Source organism: Protopterus annectens, chromosome 13.part0, assembly GCF_019279795.1.
Source record: "Protopterus annectens isolate FY-2018-M chromosome 13.part0, PAN1.0, whole genome shotgun sequence".
Lineage (NCBI taxonomy): Eukaryota > Metazoa > Chordata > Ceratodontiformes > Protopteridae > Protopterus > Protopterus annectens.
The window spans coordinates 927,527,149-927,541,993 of record NC_056747.1 but is presented as its reverse complement, the minus strand read 5'-3'; the positions used below and the strand labels follow the sequence as shown (position 1 = coordinate 927,541,993).

The 14,845-nt window shown below is 39.4% G+C and overlaps 1 protein-coding gene across 2 annotated transcripts in view; it reads left to right on the top strand.

Moving 5' to 3' along the window:
• WNK4 (WNK lysine deficient protein kinase 4) overlaps positions 1-14,845 on the top strand; it is an 895,969-nt gene that overhangs the window by 576,778 nt on the left and 304,346 nt on the right. For both annotated transcript variants that reach the window (XM_044054689.1, XM_044054688.1), the window contains exon 6: positions 1,461-1,680. In XM_044054689.1, the coding sequence (XP_043910624.1) occupies positions 1,461-1,680 (220 nt within the window). The remainder of the gene's footprint in view (positions 1-1,460; positions 1,681-14,845) is intronic.

Below are 14,845 nucleotides of genomic sequence, written 5' to 3'. Positions count from 1 at the left end.
CAAACTACTCAGCTGTTTTTACAGCTTACATCTTACAAATTACCATTTTACGGTGGATCGTGAGTCCTTTTGTTTAGGATTGTAGGTACACGAACGAGCACATCAATCATTCTGCATCTCTTTTGTCTCTCTCTCTCTCTCTCTTCAAGACATGCACAGAGTATGACTAAGCATCCAACATGTGTATTTTTCACACATGCATTTATGCATTTTTAAATGTCTGCCAGAAGAAGGGAAATGTTTTCTGGTTTCCCATGCTAAGTAAATGGGTAATAATGCACCATATCAGATATCACAGTATACTGGTAACAGAATAAGGGCATTTGCCAGCCAGGATTTGAACTAACCTAAAGTAGTACTTCTGTGAAAGTGCATGTTAAATTTAAACTTTGTCTACCTCTCTCTTTTTAAATAGACAGAGAGATAGCTAGATTTTATATATATATATATATATATATATATATATATATATATATATATATATATATATATATATATATATATATATATATATATATAGATATATATATAAAATATATATAGAGAGAGAGATATGTGTGCATGTATATGCACATATTTGTTTCTGACTCTTTGAGTATTCAGTGGTCTAGGATTATAGGTTAGACACCAGAATGCAGCCAAACAAACCTTTGAGTCAGTGCTTTGGCAACAGCAATGTCATGGTACACAACACTGCACTGAGGAGTGTTTTTATCATTACTAGTACATGCCTTGAACTGTGACCTAGGGATCATTGAAGGCATCCTTACGTACTGAGTCATGCTGACTTATTTGTTATCTTTGCTCTAGTGCTTCTATTTCACATAATCTGTTAGCAAATGATGCCCAATTCTTACCGAGGGGTGGAAAGCTACACCTCTCCTCAAACAGGCCTTTTGCTTTGTTTTGTTGGAACCAGACAGCTAAGATGTCTGATGTACTTGTCAATGTAGTGAAATTTTAAATAAGTGCATGAAGCACCTTATGTTTAGTTAAACTAAATACTGGGTGACCATCTATACAGGGGATGTACATTAAACTTACAGTGGGCCAGCCAATCATATTCTTCATCTGTTCCATAAACATTTCCTCGGTAGTGAAACACGCATGCATGTATAAACACACACACGCACACACGCACACACACACACACACACACACACACACACACACACACACACACACACACACACACACACACACACACGCACACGCACACGCACACGCACACATACACACACGCACATGCACACATACACACACGAGCACGAACACATGCATATACACAAATGGATGAATGCTGGGTCACCACCCATAAACTAGTGCATCCTGAATTGGGGAAGTGCTCAAACTCTCGGCTTGTTCACCATGCATCTTTTGAATTGTTTTAAGGATTAGTTCTAAGTGCTGCTTCTAGTTTTGCTTTCTGGACAGTGTGTAATTGCTGGTCTTGTGTTTAGATACACCATCCAGGATCTTTTGGAACATCCATTTTTTCAAGAAGACACTGGAATTCGTGTTGAACAAGCTGAGGAAGATGATGGTGTAAAAAATACTCTTAAACTCTGGCTACGGATTGATGACGCAAAGAAGCTACATGGCAAATACAAGGACAACAAGGCAATTGAGTTCCCTTTTGAACTGTATAAAGACATTGCAGAGCAGGTGGCTCAGGAGATGGTAAGTGCTTTATGAGGAGGGCTTATCATGTTTGTTTCATTTGTATACAACTTAAAATGCTCACCTCCTTAAAATAGTACTCTTTGAAAGCACAGAATGTCTGATTGTGAAGACTTGTCAAACATCAGCTGAAGCATACACCGCTGTCTTTATTAGATTTTTGACTCTGAGTTACTGTATGTGAACCAGATACACATCAGTGACACCAGAACCTTCCTTAAACATTTTGAACAAGGTATCTTACCTTAAGTTATACGTCCTCAATCTAACTTAATGTCCCAGTGATATTTAACTCATTGTCCTCAGATACTTCTGTCATGTGCGGGCTTTGCTTTTTGTAGGGATATAATAGGGATATAATAAAAAGTTCTCAGGCCAGGATATGTTCAGACAGTCTGAACCTGCTGTAGTGGAAGAGTGACTTAACAGCAATCAGTGCAACATACCTACAAAAATATAAAGAAACAGACTTATCTAATTTGCCATTGGCCACAGGTTGTAAATTCATTTTACTTCTCAAATCTTGCGTCTTGATTTGTAGGCAACCAGTGGCCATTTCATGTCATCAACCATTCAGAATCATTCAGTGATTTTCTAGGGAGAAAATGACTCCTAGAGCCATTGAGAGTCTGCCCAGTGACACCAGCTGCAGAAGGGTACATATCCATTGAGCATTCTTCGTCTACTAGGAAGGTACTCACAGTGACTTAAGGCTGATGGAAGAACTTTTAGTTCATATCTTAGCAATTTAAACTACACTGATGCCAGGTCTTTTGGGAGAAAAGTTGAGCTGGTTTGAGGCACCAGAGGCAACATTTTATAACACTACATCTTCTAAACAGGAAATTGTAGGCTGAGGAGTCATACAGCTAACATAAGCCATCTTTTCCCCAAATTCTAAAATATTTTATCCAGATGAGAACAACTTAGCCAACATACCAGGTGCAAGTTTTTAGAATACATAATGCACTCTAAGTATGGTTTATGCATACGTATGTGACACTTCCTGATGTTAGTATGTCACAGATCAATAATATGTATAAACTATATTTTCCAGAATCCTACTTGGATTGGGGGGGCTGTCATTTCCTTGATCCCCCACCTATTTCTTAAAGGGGAAGAAGAGCCAGCTTGCTTTACAAATTGTAGTACAGAAAATGCAATTAACAGAAATAGTGTACAATACTACTGAATTCTAAATAAATAAACAGCAAATACTATTTAATTAAATAGCCCCTACTTCTGCATGATTTTATAAAAGTAAACTAACGAAATGTCAGCACCTTTACTGTGCAGTTCCTTGACAGATTAAAAGTTAGTAAGCTCTGATACATTAAGCACTTCTTTTCTGGACTAACATATAACAGGTAATGTGCAGTACAAAGTGGGCAGTGTGGTAGTTTAGAGGTCAAGGTTTATTATTCCTCACAGCCTCAGGGCACATGGTTGCACACACTGCATGTGCACATATGCGCACACACACACACGCACACACACGCACACACACACACACACACACACACACACACACACATGTGTGTGTGTGTGTGTGTGTGTGTGTGTGTGTGTGTGTGTGTGTGTGTGTGTGTGTGTGTGCAGATAGAAAGATAATAGAGGTAGATAGGCACGCATATGTCTGTATTTACTGGATACTGATAAAGGACATAATAAAATGTGTTTTGCAGCATTTGAATGCTTTTTATTTCTTATAATTCAATCCAAATCATCAGTCATTTATCACCATTTTCCCATGTCATCAATTAATGGTACAATGCCTCACTCAACTAAAAAAGACACACTGCATACATAGTTTGCACACACGTCCCTTCCTTAAAAATGGTGTTTCAGTAACTCACTTTCCTGAATGACTTTCAAATTAAAATTAATATAAACGAACATTTAAGAATAAAAAAATATAATAAAACATCAGCTAGATCTAGCCAGTCAGAAAATGGTATTGGGATCTAAACATACCCATTTCTAAATATCTGAATTTTGATTAAGCTAATTAAAATTCACTAATGCATAAATGTCAAATTCCTAACATGATATTTACTTTGTTACTAAAATGAGACAGAAAAGTAATTCATCTTTAAGACAAATCCTAATATAATCTTCACTATGGTACATGAAAACCTTGCCTCAGAGTTAGAGTGGGTGTACCCATGAGCAAGTAGAAAACTGATTGGTATAACTAGTCTGCTTTTTACCAGAGCCAGATTAAGGAACTGAAAATCGTCAATGCCAACAACTAGATTAGGATATAGAAGTAACAGAAGTCATCTTATTCTAGATCACAACGTTTTCTGGGATCTTACTTTAGGCACTTCTTAAAAACCTGTAGAAAATATATAAAACTTATTGATTAGACAAGTTGCACAAATACTATAGCCCAGTGAAATCATTGGGATGCAGTCATTCAGTACAAAAGCAAAACATAGAAAAGACGGGCAAGTGGAATACATGAGGGTTTGTTTTTGCATAATAAATGAAATACCTTGTACTGTAGAGTTAAAGAACTCTGAGAATACTGATAAAACTTGTATATAGCAGGCCTCCACAGATATATGCACACAGCTATACGTGCGCACACACATAGACACACACAAACACACACACACACACACACACACACACACACACACACACACACACACACACACACACACACAGCCTAAGACTGCAGTGACCACTGATTACTGATGGATGTCTGTGAACTGAAAATACTGGTAACTCAGAACACCTGTCAAAACCCATTTTGTGAAAAAAAGCAATTCCTCTTCTTAGGATTAAACTGTGTTTCTTTTATCTGCTGATTATGTTCCATTCTTCCTGCCCTCTTACTTTCAAGGTAATCAAAGTATACTTTCCCCATATTTATTTTATTTATATACTTGTTGATTGGGTAGCCCAACTGGGACCATTTTCAACCTCCACCTGGGGTTCACCGCAAATGCCAAAATATGAAGCATTTAAACATCACAGATTGTGCAAGTCATTTGTAATAAATAAGATCCTTTGACAGTGAAGGTGGTACACTTTATTTATAATAAACATTATTCACTGGCAGTGAGACAGAGTAATGTTACAATCAAATTCAAAGGTATTTACAGTCTGTGAAAAGGTATAATATGTAAGACAGTCAAGATGTTGCCTACAGTGAGACAGGAAGGTTAAACTGTTGCAAGTTGCTGTAAGTATAAAAGAATGGAAACAGGGATCACTATACTGCAAGGGGATGAGGTTTGTAGCAAGAAATAAAAACTTCAGTGCAATGTAACTGAAATCCTGTGCACAAGTTAGTATATAATCTGTTCACTGGTGTTAATAAGAAAAAGGTAGATGATCTTAGTGAAGCTTGCTTAGGATATTGTTTATAGTAGTGTACTTCTTTGTTAGAGTATAGATTATGTGATCTATTCTAGAAGCATATGCATTATGTCTGATTACAGACAGCTTGTTTTAATTCCTTCTGGAAGGTTCTGATGGAAGTGATGGACTTTCTATTGGTAGGGATGGATTTCCAGGTTTTGGGTGTGAGTGTGGAGAATGCATGCTCATTGCATTCTAGATTTGTGAATTGTTAATGCAAGTGTGGTATGGACTCAGAGATCTAAGTTTATATAGGGAAATAAACTCTCTTGGGAATCCTACATGTGAAAAAAGGGAAGCTTTGTTCCCAAATAAGCTTGAATAAGAGATTGCCTAGCAAACCAGTCCCCAAAACCACAAATTCTAACAGCACTAATAACGATCTCCATTCTTCCTATCCTCAGAAAAATTTTGAAAAAATAATCCACAATCAGTTAACTACTCACTTGCAGACTTATGGAATAATAGCACATCAGCAACATAGATTTTGTAGAGTTTTTAGTACACACCCACAACAAATAAGATCAAAGACAACATCACTTCCCAATTCAATTCCTATTTTTATAGAAAAAGGTTCTCTCCTTACTCAAGGCTGCCCTCATCTGTACCCACAGTCCTAAAAAATCCTGAAACTCAGCCACGTCAGTTTAGCTTCCAGTCTGTAACTACAAAAAATATATGTGCACGTTAAAGTCAAGTACCTTAGCAGCAGACAATTTGCCTGTTGAATGTCTGAAAATAGCAGCAGACACTTTTGCCTACCCTCTCCCTATCCTTTTAAAACATTTTGTCTCAGAAAACTATGTACCAACCCTCTGTAAAAGTATTTTATTATACCCCTACACAAAAGGGGCACATCAGCAGAAATAAACAACTATAGACCTATAGCTATTCTGACACCGCTATCAAAAATCCAGGAGAAATGTATCCATTCACAAGTCTTAAAATACCTCATCAGAAATAACCTGCTCTCCAGCAAACAATATGGTCTTCATCCCAAACTTAGTACTACAACCACACTTTTTATTTTCAGAAACACAATAAACCATATGATAAATTCTGGCCATTTAGTGTCATCTATTTTCTTTGAACTATCAAAAGCATTCAACACTGTCTGTCACCAAAATTTACTCACACAACTTTCATCCCTCAGTCTATCTGACTTAGTCCTGTCATGGTTCCATAACTATCTCACAGACAGACAGCAGGTAGTAAAATGGCTAAAAGACTATTTACCCTTCTAACCTCTTTTCATTTGAGTTCCTTAGGGTTCAGTGACTGTCCCCCTCTTATTCAGTATTTTTATAAATAAACTTCAGATAGCCACCAAGCACACAAACATAAAAGAATATGTAGATGTCACAAGGCCAGCCTTTGGTCAGTTGGTGCCCTAGGCAAAAGGGCTCCACAGTGCCCCCCCCCCTGCACACACATACACACCACCTGGTGCCCCCATCCTGGCCTAACTATATCACCCAGATTACTGGAAAAGTGCCCCTGCTAGAGCAACCCCCTAGGCAGCCACCTAGTAGTCCTATGCACAAGGCCACCTATGAGGTGATGTCACCCTCATCTGCACATCCCCAACCCTCTCAGAACTTAATGAACTCACCCAGGACCCCTTCTTATCCATTGAAATCAGCTAAGAAAATCTCACCTTCTTCTAAATCCTAAAAAATAAAACTAATGCTCTTCATCCCAAAAGGTTTTTCACACCAAAAACAATCTTTCAAAATATTCTTTGAAAATTACACCAGGCTAGAAGTGGTACAACAATCAAAGCTACTTGGAGTCAAAATAGATGGACGTGTAAAATTTCATCTACACAGTCTCCAAAATGTTAAAAAAAAGTTTGAAACTTGGTTTATTATACAGAAGTAAACAGCTGTTATAGCTGTGTCAGAGAAAAAAATATCCCAGATGAGTGGAGAATAAGCATCCTAGTGTCAGTGTCTACAGGCAGAGGGACTGTTCACAACTAAGGGCAGTATTGAGGTATCAAACTCCTGTCACACTGTATGAAAGTTCTGGAGAGGGTGATTAATTTGTGAATACACAGAGTAGTTCCAAGTAAAATGGGAGGTGAGCAATTATGATTCAGATCAGGCTATAAAACAGCCTTCCTGGTGTTTCCATGGAGACAGATTGTTGAGAAAAAGCTTGAGATGAGTAAGTAGTCCAAATCAGATTCCTAGACTCTGAGAAAGCAAACGACAAGTTCTAAAGAAAGCTGATTTGGTAAGTCCTGATTTGGTTCTTATTCCCAGAAACCTTGGCAGATTCAGTGCAAGCTATGTACAAGGACCCAATGACAGAAGTACAGACAGCGTGCCGGCTCACAGAGAGGTCTCCATTGGGAGTGGATGTGTCACAGAGGGGTCCCCAATGGGAGTGGGTGTGTCACATAGGGATCCCCAGTGCAAGTGAGTGTGTCACAGAGGGGTCCTCAGTGGGAGTGGGTGTGCATCTTGGTTTAGTTCTGAGCCACCTGCTGTTGTTCATAATGATGATGGACTATATTAGCAAACAGGTTGGAGGGGACAGATCAACAAATCTGCTGTATGCAGATGATGTGACATTACAGGCACGCACTGAACAAGAACTTCATCAAATGATAGGGAAATGAAATGCAACCTGAAGGCATACAGGATGAAATAGAAAACAGATGAGACAGCTGTAATAGCAGCAAATGGGAGAAATCAGAAGAAGCTGAAAATTGAGATAGAAGAAAAACAGTGAAACAGGTTAACAGCTTCAAGTATGTGTGAGACTGGGTAAGGAGAAGGGACATCTGAATGAGGAGCTGAAAGCAAGAATCAGAGGGGATGTAGTCAAATGGCACAAAGTGTGAAAGGTTGCATGTGACAGAAGAAGAGTGCCAAGGAAGCTTAAAAGTAATATGTAAAAAACAATGGTGTGACTGGTACAGAAACCTGGGCAGTAAAGGCAGAGCAGTGGAAGAGGCTCGAAGGATAGGAATGAAGTGCCTGAGATGGGTGGTAGGATGTGCACTGTAGGAAAGACAAAGAAATGTGGACATCAGAGCGGAAGCCCATGTATCTCCAACTACAGAAAAGGTCAAATAGAATAGATTATAGTGGTTCAGGCATCTGTGCATGAAAGCAGAAGACAATCTGGTGAAGAAGATTTGGGACAGACTGAAAGAAAGCAAGAGGATATGAGGGTGTCTAGCAAAAAGATGGATGGATTGTGTGAGAGAAGACCCACAACAGTCAGGCATGACTGTTGAACAAGGTGGGGAAATGGTACTGAATCCACAGAGGTGGCAACAGCTACTTATTGCCCATAACATAATATACAAACCAGAAAACTTTCCAGCACTACAAAGTACCATAAATATTATTCTTCATTCTGGGAATTATACTCTCAAAATAAATCACCTTTACTCACCACTGGACCTATTAATACTGCTGGTGACTCACTCTACTTATGCTATATCTTCCCTTCCTCCACGCTTGAAGCAAATCAAAAAACTAAAAGCTTTCGAAACTCATCTTAAACAATACCTAAATCCCTCCTGCCTATGCTCCCATTCAACCCCAGGCTAATACCTTAACAGTTAACACCAAAAACTACCATTTAATTTACTACTTTCTGTTTCACCACATCCTAATGTTACTATATGCAATTTTCTGCCTTCTAACCTTCACTCTTGTTTCAAAATACATGCTTCTCTTATATCACTTCTCAGTCTTGAAATGTTATATAAGTACTACTCAACTACTCAACTACTATACCTCTCTCCCATTTAACTATATCTATCTGTAGTGCTTTCTCTCTTTCCACCTCAACTTGTCCTTTAAAATCAATTCAAAATACTAAATTTTATTACTCACAAATCTCTACCAGTGTATTGTAATGAAATTTATGGAATACAATTCATGCCAATGTAGGTTCATCACAATATTGTAGGACTTGAATTATGATTTTTATTTAGTCCTATGTCTCTGTACTGCAGTTGTTATCCTATGTCACTTTTATTCTTTGTATTAATGTATGACATTGTATAATTTTTGCTTGGAGCTTTTAAGATCGGGCCACCACTGAAAAGTTTTTTTTTTCTGTCCAGTCGGACTTTCCTGGTCAACAAATGAAAATAAATAAATGACAGCCCTATATACAGTGACAGTTGATATATTACTAAATAGAGATAAAAGCCAACTAACCAATGTAGTCTTTGTTGACCTAACAAAGTCATTCGACTTAGTTGGTCACTCTTTCCTTTTAAACGCTGTTATTAATGTCAGAATCAGCCCACAAGCTTCCATGTGGTTTAAAGACTTCCAATTTAACAGATACTTCAAAGTACATATTGTCTTCACCTCCTCCTCAGCAGTTGCTATTAGCTAGGATATTTCACAAGAATCTGTTCTCTCTCCCACTCTAGTCTCCATTTTTTATTAACATCCTCTCTAATGACACCTACCCTTTGCTAATAATCTTATATGCTGATGTTATGGTCAGCCGCAGTAACCATTTGAAATATCAGCACTCAAAATCCCAAATGCCATAATGTGACCAAAAATCGGGACTTACATGTAAGTTACATATACTAAGTTCAAGATTACCATTTCTCAAAATATTCCCTTTTCCCTTCTCGAACAGACAGACTGTCGAAACCCATATGATCGTACCCATAGGATTGTGTTTTCATTTTTTTCAACAGACTGAATTATCAAACAACACCTGCATACAACAGAAAAAAGAAGGGGGGCAAGCCCTCTTGCACACCCCATACCCCTTGCTAATGCATATATAACTCCAAGATTGTGCTACAGTGGGGAAAAGGGCAAATTTCCTGATCGCTACTGTAATGCAGTCTCAGTCAGAAGAGTTCAATGGACTGAACTGAGGATCATATGGGTTCAACAATCTGTCCGTTTGATCGTTTGACAGGCACCCATATATCTAGCTATTTTTATTACATATATATATATATATATATATATATATAGATAGATAGATATACATATATATATATATATATAGACACAGATATACATGCACAGATATATAAGCTTCAAGTGTGTGGGAGGAGTTTAAATGAGAAGGACGATGTTGGATATTCTTTCTTCTGCATTTTCAGTCTTTTTTTTTCGACTTGTCAGGACTTGTTATTTTGAGTTCTTACATTTGAGTAGGGAACAATTTTTCTAGAGATGTGGTTCTTCTCTATCTTCTGTAAAAGCCACTTGGGAGGAGACCTAGCCTATGACAATAATTGGCTTGATGCATACATAACTCTTAGCACCAATAAACAAGTACAAAGCTATGCTTTTTGGTATTGCACATAAACTCTACAAACACTCCATTAACTGGTCCATATGCCATGACCAAAAAAAAAAAAAAAAAACACACACTCATAACTTTTACACACTACAGATATTTTAGCATCTGGTTAGATTCTGTACATAACTTTCAACACCATATTCAAGTCATAAAATGTAAACCTAATAATCTTCTCTTCTGGGGAATAAAAATCCCCCACCTTCTTTGTCTGGCAGCCAGTATTGCCATAGGTAAAGAAGCTCTACTCCCCCAAGTGGAATATAGCTTCCTCCTCACAGCATCCACCTCACAAACAAATGCATCTGAGCACTACTGAGGCCATACAGAAGTTATAAAACAGGCCCTAGTATTGCCATACAGAAGTTATAAAACGGGTCCTAGTATTGCCATACAGAAGTTATAAAACGGGCCCTAGTATTGCCATACAGAAGTTATAAAACGGGCCCTAGTATTGCCATACAGAAGTTATAAAACGGGCCCTAGTATTGCCATACAGAAGTAATAAAACAGGCCCTAGTATTGCCATACAGAAGTTATAAAACGGGCCCTAGTATTGCCATACAGAAGTTATAAAACGGGCCCTAGTATTTTTGAATGTAGGGCTCCAATGCACACATCCATCTTGCAGTCCATAATATGTTAAATCCCATATCATCTCTGTCTGTCCTCTTTTCCATGGAACAAAGACTGAGCTCCTTTAGTTTCTCTTCATTCTGCATGCTCTGCCTTCTATTCAACATCCTTGTCACTTTCTTCTGCTCCCAGTCCAGCACTGTGACCTCCCCTTCTCTTCAACATCCTTGTCACCTTCTTCTGCTCCCTGTCCAGCACTGTGACCTCCCCTTCTATTCAACATCCTTGTCACCTTCTTCTGCTCCCTGTCCAGCACTGTGACCTCCCCTTCTATTCAACATCCTTGTCACCTTCTTCTGCTCCCTGTCCAGCACTGTGACCTCCCCTTCTATTCAACATCCTTGTCACCTTCTTCTGCTCCCTGTCCAGCACTGTCACCTCCCTTCTATTCAACATCCTTGTCACCTTCTTCTGCTTCCTGTCCAAAACTGTGACCTCCCCTTCTATTCAACATCCTTGTCATCTTCTTCTGCTCCCTGTCCAGCACTGTCACCTCCCCTTCTATTCAACATCCTTGTCACCTTCTTCTGCTCCCTGTCCAGCACTGTCACCTCCCCTTCTATTCAACATCCTTGTCACCTTCTTCTGCTTCCTGTCCAAAACTGTGACCTCCCCTTCTATTCAACATCCTTGTCACCTTCTTCTGCTCCCTGTCCAGCACTGTCACCTCCCCTTCTATTCAACATCCTTGTCACCTTCTTCTGCTCCCTGTCCAGCACTGTCACCTCCCCTGCTATTCAACATCCTTGTCACCTTCTTCTGCTCCCTGTCCAGCACTGTCACCTCCTCTGCTCCCTGTCCAGCACTGTGTCCTCCCTTTACTTCTAGATCTCTAGAACTGAATGCAGTCCCTCAACTCTGACATAATTAATAGTTGAGCAATAACCGATAAAGAAATATTATTACTTCTAGATTCACTCTTTTGCCCAAATATATACCACATATTTGATCTGATTTTGCTGTTTCCCTTTCCTAGGGAGCCTCATGGTTTAGAGTGCTCATAGATTCTTAGGTTCAGTGAAGGTTACTGGGTTAATGGCCCTAGAGCCTTTCCTATCCTAGCTATATTTATCCTGAGTTGCCCCAATTGTCAGTAATTAGGTGAGTGAAGTTCACAGAGGTAAGGTTCTATGGTAGTGAATAACAACTTTCTCTGTCCAGGAGGAACATGGGCAGCACCCCAGGAGTGAATTTGCAGTCACTCATCCATTGATCTAAGTTGCGTTTGAAGAGGGTCAGGGAGGGGTTCTCTTTCACATGAATTGGAAGCTTGTTCTAAAGAAGTGTCAGTCTCCGGGAAATATATCTATTTCTCCAGCATGACCTGTTCATGTCAGAGGCTAGTTAAGATCCCTGGAGTGAGTGACTCTTGCGCAGTTTTTTTTATAAATGTGTAGCATTTCTATCAGGGCTGGGTTATAGACTGCCTTGTAAGTCACCCCTTAGCAACCTGTAGGAGGCAGTAACAGGGCTTTTAGTCCTTCTGCGTATGACTTATTTTGTGTAGCCTGTAATTTCTTGGTGAGAAACCTCTGTCGTCTCTCCAATTGTCGCAGGTGTCTGGTGAGGTACATGTAAAAAGGAGCATTGTACTCAGTTATTGTTCTGATGAGGGCCAACTATAATGGAATTCTAACATCCTTAGTTCTAGATACGATGCCTTGACTTATAAGCTCTGCCACATAGAAGTATTTCCTTACTACTGTGGATACATGGTGGTCAAAGTTCAGATTGCTATCAAACTTGAGTACCCAGATCAAGTACCACCAGGTTTAGACTTGGGAGGTGCTGTCTATAATGCAATTATAATGTAATTAGCAGGGATGTCAGCTTTCCAGAAAGGAATAATGATGCATTTTTTTACATTTAGCTTTAATCTATGGCTTTGGCACCAATCATTTGTCTGCCTTAATCCTGTCTGCAATATATTAACATCACTGGGAAACTCAATGCTTGCTCCCAATTTGCAGTCATCAGCAAACTTGGTCAGCCACAAGTTGTCCAAATATGCCTGAAATTCTGAGAAATAAATTCTGAACAGTAAGGGGCCCAGCACAGACCTCTGTCATATGCCGTTGGTGACTGGTCTTTTGCTAGAGGTGAAGTTATCCACTTTTACAGTACGTGTCATTTCGATGAGACAGTTGGCTATCCATCTGGTAATGTAGGGGCTAATTCCCAATTGAGAGAGTTTCTCTTTAAAACCTGAGTGGGGGATTTTGTCAAATGCCTTTGCTAAGTCAAGATAGGCGGTATGCACTGTATTTTCCTTGTCCAGGGCCTTGGTGACTTTCTTGAAGAAGTCAACCATATTTAAAAGGCATGAGCTACAGTTAACAAATCCATACTGGGTTGGGTCCAGAGTTTGGAGATTTCCTATGTCCTTGTTAGTAAGGTCCATAATGATTCTTTCCATGCCCTTGCAGATGTGGCTAATCAAGCTTATGGGCCAATAATTCCCAGGGTCAGTTGATGGTCCCCCTTTGTGCAGAGAGAATACTGTTGCTGTCCTCCATTCTGCCAGAACATAGCCAATTCAGAGGCTGTAGTTAATCAGAGATCCCTGTGGGTTTGTTAGGTCATGTTTTAAGTTGTTTAAAAGGCAACTTGGGATGTTGTCTAGTCCCATTTATATCATGTTTTTGGCCTTGGATAGTGCTGAGTTGAACTGTTCTCTTGAGATAATAGGCCAAGGAATGGTGGCAAATATACTTTGGGGGATGACTGGATGGTATGGGGGGTGAAGTTTAGTCCAAATCTGTCAGCTGTTGGGTTGGCTGCTACCTTGGGTGAGTATGGGTGGTGCCATCCTCAACCAGTTCAGCGAATAGCTGGGTGTTCCCTTTTAAATTTTGGATGTAGTTAAAGAATACCTTGTGATTATCCTTCACTAGGGAGGCTATGTTTGCTTTGTAATTAGCTTTGAAGGATTTGACAGGATCCCTAATGTGTTTGTTTAAGCTAGATAGAGATTTCTTCCTGTGGTGAGCCAGTCCTCTTGTTCCTGGACATTAGTTTCTTTCTCTTGTTGTATAGTCTGTTTATACTAGGGGTCCACCAGGGTGGCTTGTTTTTTTGGCAAGACCTAATTTTAATCTACTCAGGTACAACAAATATTATATAACTGCTTAAATGGTTATACAGGGCATTGGTGTACACCCCTGAATAGCAGTACGTATTATCTGTGTGTGAGATAGCTTTAAAACTTCTTATACCATCACTTAGTAGGAGGTAATTTGTCTCTGAAAAATCCTTAGAGTTTTTGAGCTTGATGGTTATCTGGTCTTATAATTACATAGAACGAGACTGATACGATCTTACCAGGAAGGGCATCACACGGGGGGGGGGGGGTTTACAGTGCTCTCCCTTGTTAATGAGTACTGTGTCCAGGACATTTGAGCCTCTTGTGGGTGTACTGACTAGTTGTTCCAGAGCATTTGCATTGACAAGGTCTGTTTCATGGTGGGGCCCTATAGCTAGCTATGATGTGGTATGGGGCTTTGCCTGTAGTTAATTGGACATGGAGTAGCTCAAGAGAGTTACACTGTTTGACCAGTCTCAAGTTGTACTTATCCTTAATGAAGATGGATACACCTCCTTATTTGGTTCTTTCTTGCTCAGTTTGTGGTCTGAATGTATGGAAGGCATTGTAGCCCTGCACAGCCAGGGTGCTTTGATTGCCTTCGAACCATGTCTCTGTGACTGCACAGATGTCAGCATCGTCCAAAGTGAGGAGTGCTTCCAGGGAATGCAGTTTCTTGTTTAGACTCCTAGCATTAAGCATCAGTACCTTGTGTTTATCTAGAGTGGATTTTGTTATGTTGGGTGACTGGTTATTTTGACACTGCCT